Below are 26,681 nucleotides of genomic sequence, written 5' to 3'. Positions count from 1 at the left end.
GATTCGGAAGATGTGGCCCACCGGTCCGGACCAAACTCAAACACCCAGCGGGCAAATATATCACATGGCAGCAGGCAGGGGCTGCTCCATCCACCCCATCTGTATCCCTTCCGTAACCACCAATTTGTAAAAAAGAGATTTATCTTCAAACCAGAACCATTCCCAAAGTTTCCTCCCAGGTGAAATGCTCAACTTGGCTTGCTTCAATACCGCAAAGTATTTATGAGATCGCGTCACACTGAGGGTAGATACCTGTTCCTCTTCCTCTTTTCTCCCCATTCCCACCCTTTTCTACTTCAGAATGTTTTACTTCTATGTTGCTTGTGGAGAGGGAGGTAATTAGGGGATGAAGTGAGAAATGAGGATCCAATATCATGGTTCCCCTTAACGTTCCTGATCTTTCCCTTCCAACGTTTAGTCATTCGAAAGAAAGGCGTATTTCATATGAATTTTTTTTTTTAGGATCATCTTTTTCTGAGGTTTCAGTAGTGACCAAACTTAATCATTTCGTTTATCATCAAATGATTCAGTAAATTTCGCAAAATCGCTTTTTCAAGGGAACCGATTATTAAAGACGAAAGTAATCTGCACTACAGTCAGAGCACGCATATTTGAAACGGATGAATACAAGCTCCTATTTGGACAACTTGAAGGGAAGTTTATAAGATATAGGCGTGGGTAAGTGGATAATGTTAAGAGAATCTTAAATTGGGTGTAAAGATCTGGACTGGATTGTGTTTGAAAGGAGAATAGGGACCAATGGCAGACGCTTGTGATAACTGCAATGAACTTTTGAGATTTTATGAGACGCGCGACATACCTTGACTACCTGATTGACTAATAGTTTCTTAAGTAGGTTTGTGCCCTATGGAGTTAGTTTCCTTGGTTTGTTGTGTGGCTTATGGAGTTAAGGCAATATGAGGCCCAAAACGGAAAAAGCTTATTATTTTTATGTGTCTGAGGAAGAGTCAACTTATTGTTATAGAAACACTTAATTCTGGGCCTAATTTTGTGTCGTAATAATCCTCTGCTAAGTAAAAGTGTTTCAGATTACAACCTCGACCCTTACAATTACATAATGCATGTCAAATAAATTTGACTGAATCAGCGTCCGGATTTTTGATTAATTATTTGGTTAATTAACAAACACTAATTTATTGTGATATATGGTTTTAAGAGGGCGTGACAATATCCGGCTGTGTCCTCATTCAAGGCACTATTCCGAAAATTTCTTAGAGGGATGGAAGAAACCATGAAAACCACCAGTCAGCATATCAGGTATCCAGGCCAAGTTTCGCTGGATTTCTCGAATATGAAGTTGGAGAGCTGCTCATTTAATATCTACGTTTGGTCTGCTTATGAATCTTTCAAAAGTTTGTAATACGTGCAGCAGAGAATGATGTGTGAGATGCTTAGTTGCAGGGATAAGACGTAACACCTGGATGCCATTAAACACGAGGTTCTCTCCTGCAGAAGCAATGGCAGCGTTGTGTGAGGTTCGTATCTCCTTAAATTTCTACACAGGATCCAGTGAGAAGCGTGCCTAGTGAGAGTGTGTCGTATTTAAGTGCAGAGCTTTGCATTGGCGAAAGATTCGGTTTCTTGCATCTAGCAGACGACATAGACAGAGGATGTCGATGTTGGTCTTATGGGTTGTGAAACGGTGTGAACGTTTATGTAGATATCAACGTTTCGGAGACACACTGCCTTCATTTTCAGTGTTGAACCTCAACAAAGTTCCTTTCATAAGGATCCTTGCTGTAGATTTTTTAAGTTTGTTAAAACGATAATGAGAGAAATGGGTGTATGAATTTGACGTTTGTTGCTGTTAGGAAGACGGTGGTCCATATCTTGTTTATCAATAGAATGTCTTAATTAGAATGAATTAAGTGAGGAAAACCATGATAAATCTTAACAGGATCTTACCTGAATATCTAGAATACAAAACTGGACATGTGGCCACTACTACCAAATTTACTATTTATTTTTATCGGTATTATAGCAGGTTGTTTGACAATATTTTGCCCCAATTTGATTGTATAGATTTGAAAGTTTTTCAAGGTATTGCGTATTGAACTGTGGGAAATGTTTCAATGTCATTCATGTACGATTTGCGCTAGATTGAATGCCACATAACGAAGAAATGTGAAATCGGTTAATGCAGGAAGTGCATTCCTGAAATTCGGGATTCTTATTTTCTTCAGTCTTATGTGCCTCTTCTTATTAGGAAGGTCATAGTTTGCATATCAGGAGAAAAGCAGGGTATAAAACACTTGAGCTGGAATAACCTATAATAAAATTATTGATCGAGCTATCTGAAAGAAGATATTTCTGGCGTTTCTGCAATCATGCGGAGACGCTAGCGGGAGAATTGCTCTGAAGTCGTTCAACGAATGGGCTATTACCGGTGTCATCTGCAGTCGGCACTCCTCTCCCCCCCCCCCCCGCCCCCATCGCCCCCGCGTGCTATCTCTCAGTCCGCAGTACCCCTTGCCAAGGCTACCCTCCGCCCCATCTCAATTAGAATTCCTTGCAACTGTATTACACTCACATATATACATACGAAAGTAGGATAGTTATTAAATGTTATTGTTATTACAAATGATATGCATTTATGTATGATGATGTCATCACAGACCGTTCCGTAGTAAGAAGACAGGGAGAGAATTTGACCCAGAATTCGCGTTCTTTGAAAATAAGTAAGAAATGTCCTTATCAGATTTAGACGGAACTAGTTTTAATTAAAACACGTTTTCATTCGGAACAATCAAGTGTCTTGAACTGTTTATAAGTCGTGGTTAAGTGTGCACTTTATATTAAATTATTCTGGTTCATAAGTTGTTTCATCCGAGGTTAGTGTCGTTATGTATAGATCTCCTGTTATTTTTGGAATACTTTGTCCGGCAAGTCGGTAGACGTATTGAACGACGTGCGTGTATATATTTACATAAAGTGTCATTTCGTAATGCTTAAACTGAATGTACCTTCTCTCCAAGGACATCGGGTCAGAGATGCTCCTTGGTCTGTCGGGCTGTCTTGTACCGTATGGGGAAAGTCATCTTTTTATTTTTAGTGTTCTGTCTGGCGACAGGTCCATATGAACAGGATCCTTTCATCCTTTTCTCGGACTGGGACCTGTTCATATACGTTCTTGGCAGATGATCCAGAAGTGGTTTGCCATTGCCTTCTTCTGTGTGTGAATGGAGTAATTGTTGGGATGCCACGGAGAAACCGGGGAAGCCCCCGGAGGAAAACTCCGTGTTGCCTAGACCACGGCCTTGCCCAACACAAGTTATAAATTCGGGCACTGCCGGGAATCGAACCCGAGACCCCAGGATTACAAGACCAGTGTTCTAACCGCTAGACCACCGTGGTTATTGGGGAAAGTCATCGATGGATATAAATCAACAATGGAATGATGATACACATGGGAAAAGAATGTTTTGACCCAAGAGAGAACACGAAACAAGAGGGTGGACAAAATTACATAATAAAGAGATTCGTTAATTATACCATTCACCGGATATTGGGAAAGTGAGTAAATGGAAAATAATGATATTAGCCAAACAAGTGTAACATACAGAGTAAAGGAGGACTATCTGCAGTATTTAACCTAGTCCCATGTGGGTTGTGAATTCTAAGAGGAAAATACCTTTGCGGGGTTTGCAGTATTTTATAAGAATAGCGCAAACATGAAACTGATTTTAAATGCCACAATGGAGATATTGTAATGGGGGGTTGTTTCAGATTCCATTGGCACAGGATAGATTTTAGCAACGGACGTTTGTGGTTATCGTAATAAAAACTTTGGTTTCCATAAATGTGAGGAATGACGTAGGCGAAAATTATTGTTATAGTAAGAAGCAGAAAATAAGGGAAAGGCGAATATAAGTGTGTATAAAACTCTTTCAGAACAATGTATAACATAAACGTACCATTGCATTCAAATCGTAAAGTTCTAGATTTATTGTGGGTTAGCTAGAGGCTGTTTGAAAAAGTACCAGTAGGCCTATAGGCCTATGTTTAGCCAAGTTGTTAACGGGAATCGAACTGAAGTTGCCTCGTGGCTGGACGATGAGAGATTGAAAACGTGTGGTAAAGCTAATCCTATTATACGCTGTTCTGTAATCACCTCTCCGACGGGACTGAAGCGTATTGCCCAAGGCGACGAAGCTTAACCGAGAGATCTGCTCTTCTGCAAAGCTTCGACGTAGCTCGGCAGAATGAAGTGTCCTAGAAATCGGTGCTGTTGCTGTATCTATAGAAAATTCCTTGATTTATGAACCGACTTATTATGAAAACGTTTTCTTCTTTGCATTTTTAAGACTATGGCCTTGCTACATGAAATGCTGTGCGTATATATGCACAGTAAACATACACTATAGAATTCGCATGATACAATGTTATAAAGAAAACAGATAGCTTACTTTAATATACGCGATAAAACACTCGGAAAATTTGCATTTCCAATAAGAAAACAATAGTCAGTTCTTTAAGTGACTACGCAAATGCTCTAGCATCAGTAAGTTCCTGAGAATAAAAATGGAAGGAATTTCACATTTTTTCAAACTAAGAAAATCCAAGGTAGCTAAATTTTTCACGGTTTTGGGCTTTGTATTAACCGGAGCTAGGTGAATACGCGTTTGTTTTTTCCGTTAATAATTCTGAATTTTTTATTAACTTCTCTGAAAGACCCATCGTATTCGTTACTATTACGTTCACGAATTAGGACTTATAATTTTGTTTCTTTACGTGTATAATATTATCCATTTACATCGAATATTTTGGCGTGGGAGAACGCATATTATAATTGTCTCGTTAAATGGAAATTTTTGTCCGAAATTATTCTTGCTAGTGCTATCATTAATTGAATAATCAGCCCGTCTTCCCCCGATTTTTATTCTGTAATATCCCTTCATACTCCGTTCCTTTAATTTTCCTGGGCTGTTTTCGTGAAAGAAAATAAATTAATTGGTATTATATTTCTGTCTTCTTAAGAATTTTTCTAACTTCTCACTTCAAGTTTTTAATTTTTTTCTTAGTGTCAGTGGAAAAGAAACGTGTTTCTTCCCATTTACTGTCTGAAAACGATACGTAGGACGTATCAGCTTCCTACAACTCACTGTTCTGACCTCAGATATAACTTTCGAAATACTTCTCTGCCCCCACAGAAAGAAATGTAGTGTTTGTTGTTTAAAAGTGGAGCCACAGAACAGCCTACACGAACGTAAGGCATAAAACTCAACAGGCTACAAGAAAAAGTCCATGCTTCTGACATTTATTTTGAAACTCTCCACTTCCTGACAGTGACTCATGTTTCTGAGTATCACTCGAATGGAATGTACACGGCATATTAAATGTATATGAAGGGGACACCAAGAACAGAAATTGACAATTGAATTTAGTGTTTACTACAGAGCACTAATATGACGACTGTCTTGTATTGGTTAAGTCCTATATTCTGTAAGTCAATAGACATACTAAACGAACATTCTACAAAAAACGTGAAGTTCAAGTACCGAAAGCTTTTAAGAGAAAAAAAAACACTCCAAGATAAGTGGACTTTTCTATTAAATGCGACATATTGACAGAAAATAGTAAGTAGAGGTACGATGCCTCATGTGACTCTAGAACGCGAAACCTTTCAGGTGTGAAAAATGTCAAAATAATGCTTATTCAATAATTAGAAACTTAAAGGAAATTATATATATGACACACATATTGGTGTGCAGTAGGTGGGTATTAACACATTCTAGTTATGCCTGTATTTGTGTCTCAGAAAAATCACGCATTCTAATAGAGTTGTGCACATATGTATGGGGATAAATAAATGAAGAAATCTGAATTTTTTATATTTCGGTATTAAAACGAAATTTTTTCGATAGTTAGCTTAATGATCTCTCTAAAAAAAAAGAATTTGAAATAAATCAGCAACGTTACATTAATAAGCGTGTGAATGGAAGTAGATAAATTAAACTTATGATACGCTTTTGGCGTGACTTATTTTAATTTGTTTAGCCTTTTAAAGCCTAAGTTCGCCTAAAATTATTACACGTGATTTTGTGTTTGTGGTTTTAAGTATTTGTTCTTTTATAAATCGATGACGAATGAATCTATTTTTGCAAAACTTAGCATGCCTATTCCTTTAAATCAATAATAGACCGTAATGGGGCCAAAACCTCTGTGTTTTTGAAGACGACGAGTATATATTTAAATACACGAATGTGTGGACACTTACTGACCGTTATCAATTAAATACAGAATTAATAACTGTAAAATAACTGAATGCATTAATTAACTACTATGTAATATTTGCCACAAACCACTGAGATGCTCTTGTTAGGAAAACCGTGTTTACTAGTAATGCGGCGGGATTATTTTGTTTCGAATTGGTTTATAAATTAATTAATATAACAAATTTCAGTTTATATACAAAAATATTTAAATATATTAACTAAATGTCTGTCATAAATTACTTTCGAGATGTTATCGGCGGTTCCAGGCGTCATGCAGGCCTGACTGTAACAACTATTTAGAACATCGAATACCTTCCACTCTTTCCTTTAACGTCGTTCAATATCTCCAGAAGAGTGTTAACCTCTACGTAACATAGCAACTTTAAAGCCCATATATGGCCTGCACTTCGCGACTCGGCTAATACTACTTTCCATATCGCATAAACATCGCGTCTCACTCCACAGCTACACATCACAGAATACAGATAGCAGAGTCCCTGCGCTGTGGTGTGAGGTTGCAGGTCGTGTAGAAACTCAGAGATACCCAGTCGTCTTCAAATAACATCGTGTACAGTTGGGGCACGTTCTTACATTAGATTGATTCTTCCATCTTGATACAAGACCGATACAAATCTTGTTTTGAAATCTAGCTTCCTCGAGATACAAGGCTGGCATCCACCTCGTAATGCAATATTAATAGTGCTATAGTTCCGTACGTAATAGACGTTATGTATCTAAGTATAATACTGATAAAAATAAATTATAACCTATACGACTATACCAATAGATCTATCAGCTGAGTATTAAAAATTAAGTCCATACATGTGGTTTGAGGACCTGGTCAATTGATATAAGTCTTAAAGAGCTGAGATGTTTAAGGAACTGCATTAAATGTTGTAGGATTTGAAATCTTCACGTTGGTGTGAGAAAAATTGTGGTCTTCTAGGTTGCTACGTCTTATAGTCATCTGACTAAAAACTAACGTTTCGGAGTGACATACTTCCATTATATTCAGGGTTGAAGTAAAGAGAATTAGTAAGTGGACGGTTAAAAAATGTTTAGAGGAGAATGAAGCCAGGAGAACTGAAAAGGGCGCTTTCCTATGGATAGGTCGTATGGGTCTTAATGTGTGGAGTTTGCCTCCATTATCATATGACATTTTGTAACACGGTTCTAAAATACTTTTCTTTCTCACAAAATTATTTGCATCTACAGAAAATCAACACCAGATCAGTAAGATAGTTTCATATGATTCTCACTGCAAACAGGGACCAGTTCTTGAATAACATTAACAAAGTGATCTTTGTTATGGTGTTCTCTTTGAAGTACGGAGCAAGTTCATGAACGGTGTTATTTAGACAGACGTCGACTTCAGAGGATTAATCAATAAGACATATAACCATTTCATATGCGTACTCCCTTCTTTATTCAGAATGCAACGGATTTCATATTATATATAATTATGTTATACAATTCTTAATGCTATATGAACAACGCTGGACACATGCACGACTTCGTTGGAATCTTACACATCTCGGCCACTTATTTGTCAGTGTTTACAGGAATAGCATGTCAATATGCATAACTGTATTCCAATTTGGTCGTGCTACATGATGGAAGATTATTATACATATGAAAACTACACACGCTTAATCGACACATATGTTTACCTATAGTTTATCACTACATAATATCAGTTCTGCTGCACAAAGCATCCATCAGCTGCAAAAAATATATTTTAGCCTATGTAAAACAACAACGATCGTATAGTACGTGAATATATAGGCCTATATATAAGTCTACTAATCTCTACAAAGAGTACACATTCTCTCTCGTAGACTCGTACGTCACACAGCATTCTTGTTGCTGACCGTTACCTTTCGAATGATAAGTATCTTCTTAGGATTTGAAGTTCTGACGGCTGTTAGTACGAATATGGCTGTATTGTGGGTTGAAGGATCGTGTTGCGTGGTAGAATTTTACAAAAGTTTCAGAGGTCCTTGCTGCCTCCATCATCGATCTGATAATGGAGGCATCAAGGACCCCTAAAATGTTAGTAAACATATATCAGACTATGAAGATTTCTGTCTTCTGGGTAGTTGCGCTGTGTTGTATGGTTGATGTATGTCAATATTTCAGAGTTCATACTGCCTCCGTCATCGCCCTGATGACGGAGGCAGTATGACCTCTGAAACGTTGGTAAACTTCTACCATACTACACAGCGCAACAACCCAGAAGACAGAAATCTTCATACTCACCGCTGTGGAAACCTCAAATCTTACATATACCAGACTATACATCGCTGTAACACACAAGAGAGCCATCTACGCAACGACCCTCTGTTTCGTGGTTGTTTGTAGTAACAGTTGATTCATTACATAGAAGTTACATTCGGCATTGCCTGTAGTCTGTGGTATATTTAATGTACATTAAGATCTCAGGGAGTTGACTGCATTCCGAGAATGTTCACTGATTGTGCTTAACCTGATATTATTAATTTCTTGTACCTGTGTCGACGATTGGTATCGATACCGAAAACTTTTGATTAGTCTCGTTCACTCTAGAAGCCGTCACCAAAAACCAAGAAGGACTTTACGCCGCCTTACCGAGTTAGTCTTAGTCAATGGTACAGCGAAGTTAGCTTTGATACGCTACGAGTTTTGAGTTGTCTTCACTCTCCTGGGTCCCGCAGTTCGTGTTGAAAATTTTTACTATTTTTCCGTGACTTTGAAGCATACAATTTTGTGATTGATATTATTATTCATTCAAAGGCGGGAACAGAGCCAACTCCCAAAATGTTTATTTTTATTTTCAAATATACCTCAAACAGTGTAGAAGGTCCAGCATATTATTGAGAAATGTATGTTTTTAAATGTGCAAGACATAACTGGAAATGTCTATCACAATTGGAAACTTTGTATCTATTCATCACTGGTCAGGTGAAAATTGGACTCCAATTTTAGTATTACTGTTGAATATTTGAGTTTTTATAAAATGTGGAACCGAGCCCTTTTATCCCATTGAATTGGTGTGCTAGACTCGAGTACTACGATTAATTCGTATGAAAATGCGAGCGAAATCTGCTAAAAATGTTTGTGAATTGAATTTTAGCATTATAAATTTTCCTTCTAAATCTTTGAATAATTATTTAATACATGTGACCCACTACTAATGCAGTGATAGATAAAACAGTAATGCCAATCATGGTTTCAAATAAATCCGAAGTTAGTCTCGGTGTTGGAGTTGTTAGTTGTGATTTTAGTGAAATATTTTATTGAACGGTAACATTAAAATCTTTTAATTTGAATATTTAGGAGTGAAGCTCGATTTAAATTAGACTTTCTATAACCTCAATTAAACTGAGAACGACAATTGTTAATGCTTAAATAAGTGCTTAACAGTAAGTTAGTATGTAATAATCACTATGTTAGATTCAATAATGTGAATGCATCGGTAAGCATCATCAAAGCTTGAAAATTATATTATTAAATTTTGGTTACTATTTCTATAGTTATATACTAACATGATACATTTTAAATGTATTGTTTTACTCCTAAGGGTGTTTCGTAAATATTTTCTGGCTCAAGAATGTTGCGCTGAAGTATTAATATGTGGTTGTGAAAATTCATGATATTTAATCACTTTACATTCGATTAAAATCGAAAAAAACACAATTACGGCATCAGAATTGGGTTTTGTTTAAAAGTTCTTCCATAGTTTATTAAGTAAGCGCTTTGTTGACATGTTATTGAGATTCCCTAGTTATGTGATTTACAAGTTTACGTTTTGAGAACTGTTTCAAATTCATTTTTACGTAGATCAGTGGCAGTCAATACTTTTTTTACAAGTGTACTAACGATGTGATAACCAATTACCGCCATGACCAGAGACCAAAGCAGTTTGTCATTTAAGAAACAGCACTTAATTTCTTGCGCCTTGGTACTTCCTTACAAATGGTCCACACCACGAGGAACACTCCTAAAAGGAATAGAGGAATGTGATGCAACTAAGGACAATTTTCTCTGTACGGTGTGTTACGACATCTGATTATAGGAATCAAAATTTTCTTTCCTCGAAAAAAGCCTATTGCATTTGAAATACCATAATAAAATCTAATTTGCAGAAATTATTGTATAGAATATTTCAAGGACTGACAATGACAGCACTGATTCCAAGGAAGTAAAATGTACTAATTTTAAGGTAAAATTTATTTAATTGATTAATAAACACCCTGCCTCTCAGCATTCGGACTGCTGTCGATCGCTGACTCAAATTACTTACATCTGTTCCAGAATGAGTACATTAGCACTTCAGTTCTACATTATCGATAGTATAATTATATGCAAGTAGTAAAGGCTTTTCACAGGCTAGCAAGTAAAGTATTTAAGTACAATTTTTATATATGTAATATTACACAAAAATAACTTAGAAGAAGCTTCTCTTTCTTAATAGCAGGCAACTTCCTAAGATGGCTTTTACAAAATCCTGTAGTTTTCAGACAGTCTACGTCACATAGGTCTATAATAATTATGTTTTAATTGCGGATATTTTAAATAAATACGGGGGACAGCAAGTTTCTTTACTTATGTGTTGCATGTTGAAGTATCCAAATCAGTACCTGATGTTGTAATAATTAAATTGTCTTGGATTTAGAAATGGACGCAGCGAAGAACTTACTAACGAGCTAATGAAATTGGAAGACCAGTTGGCCACACAACAGAACATTATTCCACCACCTCGTCAATAAATCGAAATTTGTGGTCAGTGTTGTTAGTACCAGCGACTTTCGGTAGTTTAAACTCGGCGCCTAACTATGACTGCTGTTTTTATAACGTGTTTATTCCTCTGTATGTAATTATTTTTCACACGTTTTAATCAGCTTCATTGGCAATTGCATACACATCCTTCTTCGGATGATGAACGTTTGGAGGAATCAAACTGTAACAGAGCATAAACTTATATATATATATATATATAGTTTATATTTAGAAGGTTGATTAAGTTTAAGGGACATGCTATCACACTTTTAAGCTATTATCTCTCTCCCTCACAATGACCGCTGTAGTTTCTGTAGATATTCTTATCGCATATTTTAAGTTGAGTCTTATCCTATACGAACAGTGAATTATGTTATCTTTTTTTAAACTTATTTTTGTGGAGCTACGTATTGAAATCCGTTCTCTTATTATGAACACCCTTACCTAATAATGCTTGTTAATAATATAAAAATGCCTTTCATTACCATCTACATACGTATGTACCTACTTTCAAATCCAGTTGTCGTCGCATTGATGAGATGAATTACATCACTTGGCTAACTCATTTCTGATTTACAATTAAATACATCACTAATCACCACATAGAACACGACTTTAACACAATAAATGTGTGTTCGACAATGACAGTTAAGCATCTGTTTAGGAAAAGTCTGTGTTGTGATAAAAATCTAAGATGCTTCAGTAGTAATTCTGAATAATATTCTTACTTGCAGAAATTGGTTCGTCTCAGTCATCACTTTTTTTTCTGTCCCTGTATTTCGGAATGTGGGCGTTACAAAGAATTTGTAAATGAGTTTGCAGAGCACATACACTTTCGACTGCACACTGTTCTTCTGTTTTAGTGTCTTGTTGTGAGTATTTGTTCGTCCATCAAACACTTTGTCCATGAACCACTATAATTCTATAATTTCTGAAGACAAGTTTTATTGACTCTGTCATGGCACATTGTGTCCGTTGCATGATCAGCTGTAACCACTGTACAGAACAACCCAGCAAATGAACCAGGTGAGGAACCAAGTTCCGCTTTTCGTACAGACGCATGGGGGGCATGTGGTAGCTGAACTGCGGGCCCCAGGATACCTAGCTGGCGGAGGCCCGAAAGACGGAAGTGTGTAGTCGTCATCGTAGTCTGGAACACACGAAAATGTCAGTGAGATTATACAGCGCTTAAAGTTGTTTTGTACTGGATGCGAAGGAGTCCATGTTACCACTTATGTCTGGGTCACGTCATTTGCCTTTCCTCGAACAAACATATCGATATGTTAATACGTATACCTCTCAGAACATCTGACTAATACTGCATATATTTACATATCAGGAATTTGTGTATCTGAACACTTCTCGTACTACCAACGAGATATGTCGCTTTGAAGAAATCTCTGTTCTTCTGTTCCGTATATTTTATGTATGCGGTATTATAATTGGAAATAAACCTTTCCTACAGGCTCTTCACATTCGAGGCAAGTGATTTGTAGCATATTACAAAGTGAATGTATTATTCCTAGGTCCTTACGTTCTGCTATGAATATCGTACTTATTTTTAATGTCGTTTCTAAGTACTTGACTTTGAATAATAATTATCGAAGGATTTGTTATAATTTGTTGTGAACGATTCCATCTGTTATAAATCAGCATGTTTAGTAGTCATATAATCTCCTTACATAAGAGTAAAGACAGCAGGAACGCACAAACAGTTTAAATTTAAAGCTTATTATTTGTGCACATTTTCATGGGATTATTTTCCACGCAGTCTAAATCCTTTCGTATGAAAATACGTTTTTCGTAAATAATTTTGCATAAATGAAATACATATTTTGTTCACTAAATGTGAGGCTTGTTCGTGTGCTATTTTAAACCGATTTGGATCTGATGCGATAAAAATGACAACAGAATATTGTAAATAGCGACGTGTGTAATGCAGTGCTTCGTGTTTGTTTGAGACTGATTGCCATTAAATCCGAGAGAGAGATTACGATTATTGGCCATCTGATAACGTTATGAAATGTGATTGTATCATAACATTGATCTCTGAGCCGAGAATCTGACACAGCGTATTCTCATATAGCTAGTTCTAAGTAATTAGAGGTAATTAATGTAATTGAATTACGTTTGTTGAACAAACAGAAATTAGTTTAGCTGCGTTTATTGGTGTTGTTCTTATGGGTTGTAACGCCGCGTGGACTAACATTTTAGAGAAACATGCTGAATCAAACTTGAGTTTATAGTTTATTTAACGCCACTTTTTCAGTACATCAGACTATACAGCGTCGAATGAGAGGATGATAGTGAATAATAAATTGGAAAGAATGTGGAAGGAAGTGGTCGTGGCCTAATTTAAGGTACTATCCAGACATTGCCTGGAAGGACTGAGAAAAATCGCGAAAAATTGTAGTCAGGATAGACCAACAATATCTTTACTGCCGTGAGAATCTCAAATTTTACACAACTAAGTATAGAGTTACTTTGTTGTAAAGTGTAAGTGCCCCTCCAATTATCAGAGGCAACTGTTGGATCCGATAGAAGGACCTAACGTCAAATATTGAGGTCCGATCTTCCTCCTTGACAGGACGTGAACACCTTTAGTTTCTAAGTAGTTTAATCATTGTGTTCTTTTGAGGACGTTAGTGCCAAACGACAAAAAAAATATCTAAATAAAGTAATAGCAATATCTAAAGAAATTATTTAATTTGAGTACTTAAAATTTCACTGTGATTGTAAATATATTTCTTCTGTTTATTGTATTTCAAAGTTAACCAGCATTTTTTCCGGAGCTATTGTAATTAATTTATTTAATTACTTTAAAATATCACTGTACTTCCGAGAACTGCTGTGGCTTACTATAATTAATTACTTGTACTTTAAGGAGCGGTAACCTGATAGATAAATAGAACCATATGTTCAGAATTCGTCAACATTTTTCACGCTTTCGATAAATGTGTTGCCAGAGTACAATAATTTGGATGCTAATCCCTGACAAGCCATCTTTACCACCCATTTTAAGTGTCTCGTACAAATATCACACGAATCTAATTACCTTCCATGTACAGTGTTACATGTAGCTTATTTGACAGTTATGCATGATAATTAGTTTGTAACAGTTAAGACAATTTGATTAAATGTTGACTGTAAATAACCCATCATAAATGAACCAAAAAGGATTGATTGTAGTTCCAAAAAGATTACAGAGCGCAGAATAACCTCTACTTTAGGGTGTGTTTATATTTAAGAGTTATTGTCAATACTGTTTATGTATGTGTTCCTCGTGAGTAAATCTTATAATACCAGGCTTAATAATCAGTGGTGTGTACATATCAAAATATGTCAGTGTGTAGTGTAGCATAAATGTTATTACACATGGAAAATAGTATTTTATTTGCCAAACAGTTACCTAGTCTCTAATCTCAAAAATCACGCTGTGAGATAAATAAGTGAATTGAAATAATATTTTGTACTAGTTCTTATGGGATTGAGAACTGTGTTCTACGGAAACTATGTTCTGCATCTTTTGCCTCGACGAAAATTCAGCATTTGTCAGCAGCAGAGAGCCGAATAATCGATTTTCACACGGGGAAGTGTATTCTACATGAATTATTACTTTGCCAGGAGAACCCCCTACACTGTTTCACATACTCGCCGTGTTTCAGATGCCATAATTTCAGAGAAGAACTTCAGGCAATCTGTATTTTAGACACTCCCGATTGTTTACATTACTACAATTATTATTTCACTGCAATGGATCGTAATTCAGTGAATGTTATGTAAGTTGTGATGTCATACGGTGTTTATTCTACATGGCGGTAGAAGAAATGTTTGCGATTTCTGTAATTAGATAGAATATTAAATGATTATTCCATTTTAATACCATTTTCTGAAACCGAACAAGAATGTTTTTCTTATTTATTCAGTTTTATACAAGATACACTGATGCTTCTTTATACTTTATTAAAACAGGATATTTCACCAGCATGCAGAGTTACATTTTATCTTTTCTATGCAAAATACAAGTGATACAGGAGTTGTAAATTTTACTGATATTCCATGTTTATCGCACTAAGTCTAGCAAGATAATTATGGTCGCTAGTTGCATAGATGTTATGAGTTCCAGGAATAGCATAAGGGGATATCATTAGCGTTACGTAAGTTAGAGATGAACTTCTAATAAGATATTTACAAAACGAAACTTTAATCAGGAATGCTCACACTGGGAAGACATTTTAATTGCGCTCAATTCCGTATTTACAGAACATTAAGGCTACTTCTCTTCTGGATTTAAAATAACTCCAAGTTTGTTAAGAGAGAGAGGAGTGGAGAATATAGGAGAGCTATAAGCGTTAGTCTTTTTAACACAGTTGCAGTATCTGCGAAAATCAGTTTGCCTCCGTATTTATACGCAATTACACAGGAAACGTCTTATGTGGCCATAGATTACAGAAACTATGTAACTTATTTAAAACATTGTTTCTCGAATGTGGAAAATTAGGACATGGATCAAAGTGAACTGCCACGGAATGCGTCTTAAAGTGCCTGTAACATGACACTTTAATTTAATCAGGGGACGGATTAATAGACGTCATGACTAGACACACACAGCTAATTAATGGGTTCACGAACAAGTTAGGAAATATATGTATTTCGTAAATGATTTTGAAGTAGTTTTCAGGATTTGAAATTTGGCCTTTGTGAATAAAGCCGGCGACTTCAGTTCTCTGACGTCAACGACCTGAATGGTTGGGGGGTGGTAGTGCCTGTCTAGCTGGTTTAAGGCGTCATGAAGTGGGATTCAAAACGCGGTTGCATGCTGCTAGGGACTCCCCACTCTGGAATACCCCGGCTGGGGATTCCTCATTCGCGAATTTTCCACCCAGTGATTTTAGTTCCCAGACGCGTAAATTGCCAGATATTTTCATCCAATGTTAACCAAAGTGGAGTGTTTTACACATTTTTGTAAAATAATCATCGGGAAGACCACTTACATTTCTGGTAGAAAATTTAAGCGTGCACTATTGTGGCTTTGTACTTCATATACATTCGTGTTTTACAATTGAGACTTTCGCAAGTTCAGTTTGTGGGTTCTAAAACTATGTTGCACAATGAAGTTTCGCTTCATTTTTGTGTGTTATCTTGAAAAGGTATAGGCTTTCCAAGGGGCTGATCACTCATTAATTTTACACCGTGTTACTCAGAATTAATTATGAGGTGTAGCAGGCTAAAGCAATCAATCACTCATAAAGAGGAAGAAATGCAAGAAGAAATTAGAAAACTCACAGATACTGATATGAGTTTTAAGTAAGTTCTGTGGATACAAGATGGTAGCTTCTCTGAAGATGCTACATATACATTAGGCGTGCTTCGTAGTGTACGGATAAAGTAGAAACTTTCCAAGATAGTCAGAAAATCACGAAAACAACTTTTCAACCTAACACGGGTCTACATTTTTAGTACAGTACTTATTTCTTCTTAGGAATAACTGTATGCCTGTGGAATACTTATTTTTTGAATACAATAAAAAGTTTTGTGGCTTATCTACTATGACGGTCACACGGATGGACATTTATTGGACATTTTCATCGTGCATGTGAAGTAGCGGAATATGCATAATCAAGATTTCCGTCTTCTGGGTTGTTGCGCTGTGTAGTCTGGTCGATGTTACCCAACGTTTCAGAGGTCATACTGCCTCCGTCATCAGGGCGATTCTTAGTATGAAGATTTCTGTCTTCTGGGTTGTTGCGCTGTGTAGTCTGGTAGATGTTTCAGAGGTCATACTACCAGACTACACAGCTCAACAACCCAGAAGACGGAAATCTTCATACTCACCGCTGTGAGAACCTCAAGTCTTACATGCATAATCAACACCGTGAAGTACTCCCAAAGAGTTACGAGTCTCAAATTTGTCCTTCCTAACGCATCGAGAGGTACAAATTACTCCATGTCTTAACGTTGTCCCTTAAGAATGCTCCAATTGTTACATGTGTTTACCTGAGACCCTCCAACCCTCCACCTCGTAGTCTAGTTGGTTTTCTGAATGGCGTTGTTTCCATTGCCGGCCACGACCTGTAAGGTGAGCAAATAGTCACATTATAATGCTTTCCGAAACCACGCTTTCCAATTTACTTGCACTTGCCCACACGAACATGCATGTAACTTGTCATTTACGGCCATTAGCAGACGAGCGCTGAGAATATTAGATGGTAACGGTACGCGAAATTGCAGAGGATGAAATAAAAAGGAACATTAAAACTTTCTGTAAAATGAAGCATAACTTCGAGTTTCTGTGTAAGAGAATGCCACAATATCAACATACGTCTTCGATACTTCCGTCATACTGTTAAAAATATAACAGGCCTGCCATCCTTATCCATGATAGGCCTACTTTGATTTACTAATTTCATTATGTAAATACATGGGAATCTTTTGTATACGGATAATAAGTCTAAATGGCTATAAAATATAACATGCCGTTCATTCTATTGTAGCGATAAAACTTTTTAAATTAATGTAAAGTTCGATACGTTTATTTAGACCATCTTCAAAATAAGATTGGCCAAACTGAAAATAATAAAATCCTATGAGATGCGCTACTACGTATTCAGAACTTTAAATATTCCGACGATAAGTTCCCTCTTCTGTGTTTTCATTTACACACATCCCAGTGCCTTTGCCTGAGACACATTTGATATACACGACGATTCGAGATTTAAATCTTCTCTCGTTTTAAGACGATTGTTTGTCACTTGTATTGTTATTAATGGCAAATATTGAAATTGAAGTCGGGACCTTTTGAATATTAGGCTAGTGTGCTACCCACTGGGACCGACGGAGTGGCGCAGAAATAATTACAATGTTTCTCACCCTGTTTTCCTAGTCGAATCCATACAGAAATTAAGTCGAGGGTTAGTTGACTGATGCCCTGTTCTGTAGCCCTGAGGAACACTTTTTCAGTGTCCTAATGGTTCCATTTTCTTCTTTGTGTATGATTTATGCTTAGACGTAAGACCCAAGAATTGATATTTGATGCTCTCTCAGCGGTGAAGATATCGATGATGTTTCTTGGGTTGTGAAGGCGTGTAGATTCGTGAAGTTCACCGACTGAGATGGTTACGCAGTTTTACTCAACCGCCCGTTTTTACTACACGTGCCAAAATAAATGCGAATGAGAGTTGGTATGACCAAAGAGTCTCTGCTGTACGACCCAAGTGAAAGCTGATGTCACGCGGAAATGGTAGTAGAATGCTAAGGTCATCTGTTCCCCTACAAAACCTGTCTCGACAACTCCTAGTCAGTGGACATTTGGTGGGTACTAACGTTTCGAAGAAACATGCTGTTTCCATTTTCAGGGTTTTTTTATGGAGACAGTCGCAATCCAGAAGAACATCGACTTTTCTTGCAAAGAAAATTGTACTCAGACACTACACATCATAGACTGGGAACCGATGTCTTGATTTAGTTATATGTGTATATATATATATATATATATATATATATATATACAGTACGAAAATGTATTTAAAGTGGAAGTTTCGACTTAATTATAGACCAAAGTATAACGCACCAAATACTTGCAGGATGGGCCGTTATTAGAAAGTAATACATTTTATTTGAACTTAATGTAACGTAGGGATTATACTGTATGGGAATGGCACCAGCTTAGTGTAGCAAATTTTAATATAATTCCGAATTTCGTATTGAGTAGTTTCATGTTGAAATAAACGAAAATGCGGACGGCCACGACTTACCTGTTAGAGGGTGAGATTTAGGTTCTCACGGCGCTGAGTATGAAGATGGTTGTATTCAGCATTGTTGTGTCGTGTGTTCTGGTAGACCAGGGGTCGTCAACCTGGTCCCTACCGCCCACTAGTGGGCGATTCAAGCTTTCATGGTGGGCGGTGGGGGTTTTTGTTCTTCCATATATCGAATACATTGCTAACAACTTCGCGAGTTTGACTTTTTAAAATATGCTTTTGTAATTTACTTTGGAATTCCATCTCTAAACTTTGAATATAGATAATAATTCACCGGACACTTCTCGAAGTATACTCGTGGACGAGGGAGCAACGAATGAGCTCCGTAGCTAAAGGCACGAGTTTAGTGCGAATAACGAGGACGGGGCTTATCACCGGCCATCACTCAGTCTTCGAGCTGTACCTCTTTCATGGTGGTGGGCAGTTCGTGCGGCACCGGTGGGAGGTAGGTATAAAAGGTTGACGACTCCTGTGCTAGACGTTTCAAAGGTGCTAGCAACCACCCTGAAGATGAAGGGAGCAAGCACATCGGAAACGTTGGTAAACTACCAGACTACACGGCGCATCAACCCGAAGACAACCACATTCCTACTCATTACGAGTTCACTGTGTATGTACTTAGTGAGTTAACACGTAAGAAAAGGATATCCATAACACATACATACAGGACACATATATGATATTATAACCATTTCTAATGTATTGACCTTAAGTAAAATGTGCAAAAGAGAGGAAAACTTTAATAGTATAGACAAATGAAGCATAGTTTAATTAATAAACTAAAAATGTAAATGACGGACACCAACATCGATTAATAACCTGACATTCCAAAGAATATATAAATATCCTTGAACTAGATATCAGCGTTTATTCCTTCATCAGAATACATATAAAACTGTACCAGCAGTACAACACGAACAAAATCAAGATATCGTACGCGCACCCCCCCCCCCCCCAAGCGCATATAGTATAAAGCAGTGGTATTCAATCTGGGGTACGCGTACCCCCGGGGGTACGCGAAGACATCTTAGGTGGTACGTGAAATTTAAAAAAAATTATCTTATGTAAAACACTGAATAATCAGTAATTTAATTTATTTTAGATGTAGATTATATACTATGTATAATTTGAATTATACACCAACAACTTTGGGGGTACAAAGTTGAAGAGAAATTATATCTGGGGGTACGCGAACAAAAAAGGTTGAATACCACTGGTATGAAGAACTGAAATTATGTATAACCTTCTACAGCAACTATGTAAATGGGATATTTAAAATACGACTCTATATTTTACAAAAAGATAACGCGACACAAATAAGTAGCCCAATTGTGCATGTGGTAATAACGATTTTATATATTCTAGTGGTTTTATAGATTGAAACAGTGTGAATATTATTTACGTTAACAGTGCATGGACTAATGTGCGAGAAAATTCGCGTGTCGAATCTGATGATGATTAAATCTTAAGCGAAACATATAGTTCAGAATGACACCATAGAACTGAATCTAAACGAAAGTATGACTCAGTAGAAATTTTTGTGTGCAGTGACGGCAGTTTCGAAGGATACTGACACTCATAATGCAGTGTAATTTTTGAGCTGCACATCCTGCCCGGGGGGACTCTATTCGAAAAGGCCCATTTGCAGTAATAGCGTTAAATGCTACTCTTTTCATTTTGTCTGTTCAGACCGGAATTTAGTTGACTTTTTGTATTTATGTATGTTGTAGTGGAATGAAATGGACTCTCTCAGAAGTCTTTGTTAGTAACAATCGTCAACAAAGTGTGTCACGCCCAAGGTTTCAGTTAAATTACTCGGGCAGTTCACTTGTTTGACCGCTTATTTAGACTAATTGTGTCATAGAGGCTTAATAGACGTCAAAGTCTAAATCTCCATTCATTCTCGTAATTAGTAATTTCGTTAAAGTTTTTGAATTGTGCGGGGAGTTAAACATATATTTTTACTCGAAACTTGACCGTTCCACGCCCCCATTCAAAAATCTGTTGAATGTGTCATAGCAGAGGTATGGGGGTTAGCATATTTACTACAGCTTTTTACGCTTTCTGATTGGTTCTGTTGAAACAGGTTACTTCCTGTTCTCTGTTGCGGGCTTCTCTACACACGACTCTGACCTGCCCGTACGTATATGTTGATTTGATCCAGAGAGCATGAAAGTAGAAACAGGTATGGAGGGAGGGGAGGATTCCCATGGAAGATCAATATTGACTCATTTCCCATATTTATATTCTTGGCCGCTTCAACCTTTATTCATATATGGAATACGAAACAAGGACAGTATTTCGCTACTTCGTTAAAGGCGTGATTCTGCTATTGGATAATGGGAATTTCAGATCAGTGTGACAGGTCTGTTAAAGATAAAAGCAGCTACGAGTAAAAATGAACTGAAGTTTCACGAATAAATGCCATCACATCCTTTGCATTAAGAGACGCGCATTTGTTCTTTCGTGTGACAGATTAGTTCTTGGTGTGCGTATATTAATTCTGAATTTCAATTTTTTAAATGCTGTATATTTAATGTAGATAACTTTTGTCGTCTTGTCAGTGCACGTAAAGTGTAATGGTACTGAATCCATAACTTATTATGACCAAGCTGGCAATTGAAAATGTAAACCAAAAATGATAAATTAACTTGTGGAAATAAATATTGTTTGTTTTCGTATCATTGCAGCTCCTGGTGACTAATTCTGTTACAATATATAAATAAAAATCATATAGCAGTTGGACTACGTATGAATGATTGGTTTCTGAAATGCCATGAATTATAACTGGTCCAGTTTATCGTGACTGATTTGTACGTATATTTTCTGCAGTCTAATACATTACATTACAGTTCATTTGTCTATGCAAGGAATAAGTCTCTTCAAGGGTGCTATGATATTATTTTTGCCGCTAACGAAATCCATCTGGTTAATGAAATTCATGTTCACAAAAAGACGAAATGAATAATTTGATTGGATATTATAATGTAAAAATAACACCAACTCGCCCTTTTAATTAATAAATTAAGTAGTATATGAGTGTCTGAAGAAGGACAGTACAAATTATAATTAGAATATGTACGGAAACGGCGTGTCAATATGCTAAACTACTACTGCTACTACTATTGCTACTAGTACTACTACCACCACTACTACTACTACTACTCCACTACTAATACTACTACCACTACTAATACTACTCTTCTTCTTCCTCTTCTTGTTTCATATAGCTTTCCTGCCTAAGCATAAATTTTTCCATTTGTAAATCCTTTGCATAGGCTGCGTAGGCATTATTTTACTATTCATGACCACCTTTTCATATCTTTCAACGCTGTTTGACCTACATAACTTAAAACATTAGTAAATAATCTAGGAATTATAAAGAATATTGTCTTCTGGCTTGTAACACCGTGTAGTCTGGCAGACGTTTATCTTGAATATGGTTGTATTCTGAGTTGTAACGCCATGCAATGCGATAAATTTCTACCAGACTGTACGACGTTATGATCCAGAGGACAGCCATCGCCATACTCTCCACTGTGAGAAAATATAATTATACGACCCCGGAATTAAAATACGTTATTATGTTTGTGGTGCCCGAAAAGTGATTTAATATGAATACATAATTCATGCAAAGGCAACCAAGGTGAATTGTCTTTTAAAGGATAGAAAAAAATGGCATCAATTATCTTCGAATATAAAATATATCAATTTACGAGGATCGCTGCTCTTTATAGTCTGAATTAAAAAAAAGACGTCGTTAAATAAACTATAAGAATAATAATGATAATTCACAAGGATCGAAATCGAGAATGTTGTATAGTAATTTAGTGTATGAAAGGAGCAATTTACAGCATGTTTAAGGACTTATACAACTAGTTTATTTTAATGGTGGACCTATAGTCGCTTTTTGTTACGTGTATAACGAGCACAGAGCGAAAGAGCACATGAAAAATCTTACTACAACGAGCACGAATTAAATATCAGGTTACTTAATTGAACACACCGTTTAAAACGGCACATAAGACGAGCATTATCGTAACATATTCTGAGAGTGCCTGTGTCCATTATGTAGTTGAATCTTCTGTTCTCTGAGACACAGAAAAACAGACAACAAATTCGAGGGTGCCAAGTGTGTTTCCCTCTCTTTATCAATATGATCTCCGTTCTTCGTTTTTTGTTTGTAAAAAGATAGTGCAGTTTTATGTAATCCTAACTTTGTACCGAATGAAACAAAAAACAGAATTTATAACTGAGTCGTTAAAATGGTGAGAATTCTACACTTCTAAATACTGTTAAGAGGAAGAAAGTAAATGAAATACAGTGAAAACAGCATATTAATGAACTTCGTAATTTGTAGGTGTACTTTTCATCAGTAACATTCTTAGTACGATAAAATTAAGGATGGTAAAATGGCTGTGTCATATTTTAGTAGGCTACGCTAAGGGAGGCTTGTTGGTAGCCCTTGTCATAGAAGAGGAGATAACAGTCAAACAAATCTGAAGTAAACAGGCGTGAGTGTTTGAACTGGACAGATCTAATTCCGAAAAGAGATCAGTGGCTGAAGATTTCTGTCTTCTGGCCCTGATGACAGAGGCAGTATGACCTCTGAAACGTTGGTTAACATCGACCAGACTACACAGCGCGACAATCCAGAAGACATAAATCTTCATACTCATCGCCCTGAAGATGGAGGCAGTATGACCTCTGAAACGTTGGTTAACATCGACCAGACTACACAGCGCAACTAACCAGAAGACAGAAATCTTCATACTAAGAATCGCCCTGATGACGGAGGCAGTATGACCTCTGAAACGTTGGTTAACATCGACCAGACTACACAGCGCGACAATCCAGAAGACATAAATCTTCATACTCATCGCCCTGAAGATGGAGGCAGTATGACCTCTGAAACGTTGGTTAACATCGACCAGACTACACAGCGCAACTAACCAGAAGACAGAAATCTTCATACTAAGAATCGCCCTGATGACGGAGGCAGTATGACCTCTGAAACGTTGGTTAACATCGACCAGACTACACAGCGCGACAATCCAGAAGACATAAATCTTCATACTCATCGCCCTGAAGATGGAGGCAGTATGACCTCTGAAACGTTGGTTAACATCGACCAGACTACACAGCGCAACTAACCAGAAGACAGAAATCTTCATACTAAGAATCGCCCTGATGACGGAGGCAGTATGACCTCTGAAACGTTGGTTAACATCGACCAGACTACACAGCGCAACAACCCAGAAGACATAAATCTTCATACTCATCGCCCTGAAGATGGAGGCAGTATGACCTCTGAAACGTTGGTTAACATCGACCAGACTACACAGCGCAACTAACCAGAAGACAGAAATCTTCATACTAAGAATCGCCCTGATGACGGAGGCAGTATGACCTCTGAAACGTTGGTTAACATCGACCAGACTACACAGCGCGACAATCCAGAAGACATAAATCTTCATACTCATCGCCCTGAAGATGGAGGCAGTATGACCTCTGAAACGTTGGTTAACATCGACCAGACTACACAGCGCAACTAACCAGAAGACAGAAATCTTCATACTAAGAATCGCCCTGATGACGGAGGCAGTATGACCTCTGAAACGTTGGTTAACATCGACCAGACTACACAGCGCGACAATCCAGAAGACATAAATCTTCATACTCATCGCCCTGAAGATGGAGGCAGTATGACCTCTGAAACGTTGGTTAACATCGACCAGACTACACAGCGCAACTAACCAGAAGACAGAAATCTTCATACTAAGAATCGCCCTGATGACGGAGGCAGTATGACCTCTGAAACGTTGGTTAACATCGACCAGACTACACAGCGCGACAATCCAGAAGACATAAATCTTCATACTCATCGCCCTGAAGATGGAGGCAGTATGACCTCTGAAACGTTGGTTAACATCGACCAGACTACACAGCGCAACTAACCAGAAGACAGAAATCTTCATACTAAGAATCGCCCTGATGACGGAGGCAGTATGACCTCTGAAACGTTGGTTAACATCGACCAGACTACACAGCGCGACAATCCAGAAGACATAAATCTTCATACTCATCGCCCTGAAGATGGAGGCAGTATGACCTCTGAAACGTTGGTTAACATCGACCAGACTACACAGCGCAACTAACCAGAAGACAGAAATCTTCATACTAAGAATCGCCCTGATGACGGAGGCAGTATGACCTCTGAAACGTTGGTTAACATCGACCAGACTACACAGCGCAACAACCCAGAAGACATAAATCTTCATACTCATCGCCCTGAAGATGGAGGCAGTATGACCTCTGAAACGTTGGTTAACATCGACCAGACTACACAGCGCAACTAACCAGAAGACAGAAATCTTCATACTAAGAATCGCCCTGATGACGGAGGCAGTATGACCTCTGAAACGTTGGTTAACATCGACCAGACTACACAGCGCGACAATCCAGAAGACATAAATCTTCATACTCATCGCCCTGAAGATGGAGGCAGTATGACCTCTGAAACGTTGGTTAACATCGACCAGACTACACAGCGCAACTAACCAGAAGACAGAAATCTTCATACTAAGAATCGCCCTGATGACGGAGGCAGTATGACCTCTGAAACGTTGGTTAACATCGACCAGACTACACAGCGCGACAATCCAGAAGACATAAATCTTCATACTCATCGCCCTGAAGATGGAGGCAGTATGACCTCTGAAACGTTGGTTAACATCGACCAGACTACACAGCGCAACTAACCAGAAGACAGAAATCTTCATACTAAGAATCGCCCTGATGACGGAGGCAGTATGACCTCTGAAACGTTGGTTAACATCGACCAGACTACACAGCGCGACAATCCAGAAGACATAAATCTTCATACTCATCGCTCTGAAGATGGAGGCAGTATGACCTCTGAAACGTTGGTTAACATCGACCAGACTACACAGCGCAACTAACCAGAAGACAGAAATCTTCATACTAAGAATCGCCCTGATGACGGAGGCAGTATGACCTCTGAAACGTTGGTTAACATCGACCAGACTACACAGCGCAACAACCCAGAAGACAGAAATCTTCATACTCATCGCTGTGTCGCCCTGATGACGGAGGCAGTATGACCTCTGAAATGTTGGTAAACATCTACCAGACTACACAGCGCAACAACCCAGAAGACGGAAATCTTCAGACTCACCGCTGTGAAAACCTCAAATCTTACAGATCAGTGGCTGGTTTCTGACAGTATCGATTACATAAAAGATGGCGAATAGTCGACAAGTATTTGGTCTTTAGTTTATAAAATTTCTCCTTTCCTGTTTCTCGCAACTTTAACCTGCTCTCCTAGGATCGCTCTTCTTTGTTACGTGTGGGGGAAATATTTTTTCCTGTCTAAAATCATTTTTTAATTTATCGGCTATATACCGTCTGACCAAGGGCTGCCGATTTGGGCGGTGGGAGCTCGTGATTGTTTACATCGCACGATGGCTCCTGAGTGGAGCTTGGAGGCAGGGAAGAGGCTGCTTGCACCGTGCTGTACAGCTCCATAGCTTACGTCACTAGTCAAGCAGCCAGAGTTTCCGTTGTGCGCCAATGGCTGCCCTTAGACGGGATGCATAGTGAGACACTGAATTCCATGGTTTAATGTAGATACAGTAACCGATTCAAAGAGATCGTCATGCGAGTGTATGAATAACAACTAATTTTTACCTTTCTTTCTAGCAGTCATTGGTGACGTCACAGACAAAACCGTCGACGTTGAGGTAGTTGAAGGAGCTGGTATCTCTGAAAAGGTAGGAAAATATTCTTAATATTATTGTGTTCTAGATTAGCGTGTAAAATGTACACTGATAGTCCTCATATTATTTTAACAGCTGGTGACTAAATGTATTACGATGCATTTGAATCAATATAAATAATATGATGT

General features: G+C 37.7%; 1 protein-coding gene across 2 annotated transcripts in view; it reads right to left on the bottom strand.

The window, feature by feature from the left end:
* Positions 1–7,638: 7,638 nt before the first annotated feature.
* Positions 7,639–26,681, bottom strand: part of LOC110838483 (neurotrimin-like) — a 124,185-nt gene continuing 105,142 nt past the window's right edge. The window contains exons 9-12 of one of the 2 annotated variants that reach the window (XM_087355358.1): positions 26,465–26,539; positions 16,992–17,066; positions 11,503–12,144; positions 7,639–11,175 (exon numbers count right to left, since the gene is read on the bottom strand). In XM_087355358.1, coding sequence (XP_087211484.1) covers positions 11,978–12,144; positions 16,992–17,066; positions 26,465–26,539 — 317 coding nt within the window. In that variant the 3' untranslated portion in view covers positions 7,639–11,175; positions 11,503–11,977. Of the gene's footprint in view, positions 11,176–11,502; positions 12,145–16,991; positions 17,067–26,464; positions 26,540–26,681 lie in introns of those variants that run through there. The other variant, XM_022081694.2, reaches the window with a different exon arrangement.

The sequence above is a fragment of the Zootermopsis nevadensis genome, unplaced genomic scaffold, assembly GCF_977971745.1.
Source record: "Zootermopsis nevadensis isolate Lab colony 2312 unplaced genomic scaffold, Znev_1.0 Znev_ptg000024l, whole genome shotgun sequence".
NCBI classification, from domain to species: Eukaryota; Metazoa; Arthropoda; class Insecta; order Blattodea; family Termopsidae; genus Zootermopsis; species Zootermopsis nevadensis.
This window is presented reverse-complemented; position numbering and strand designations above follow the sequence as displayed.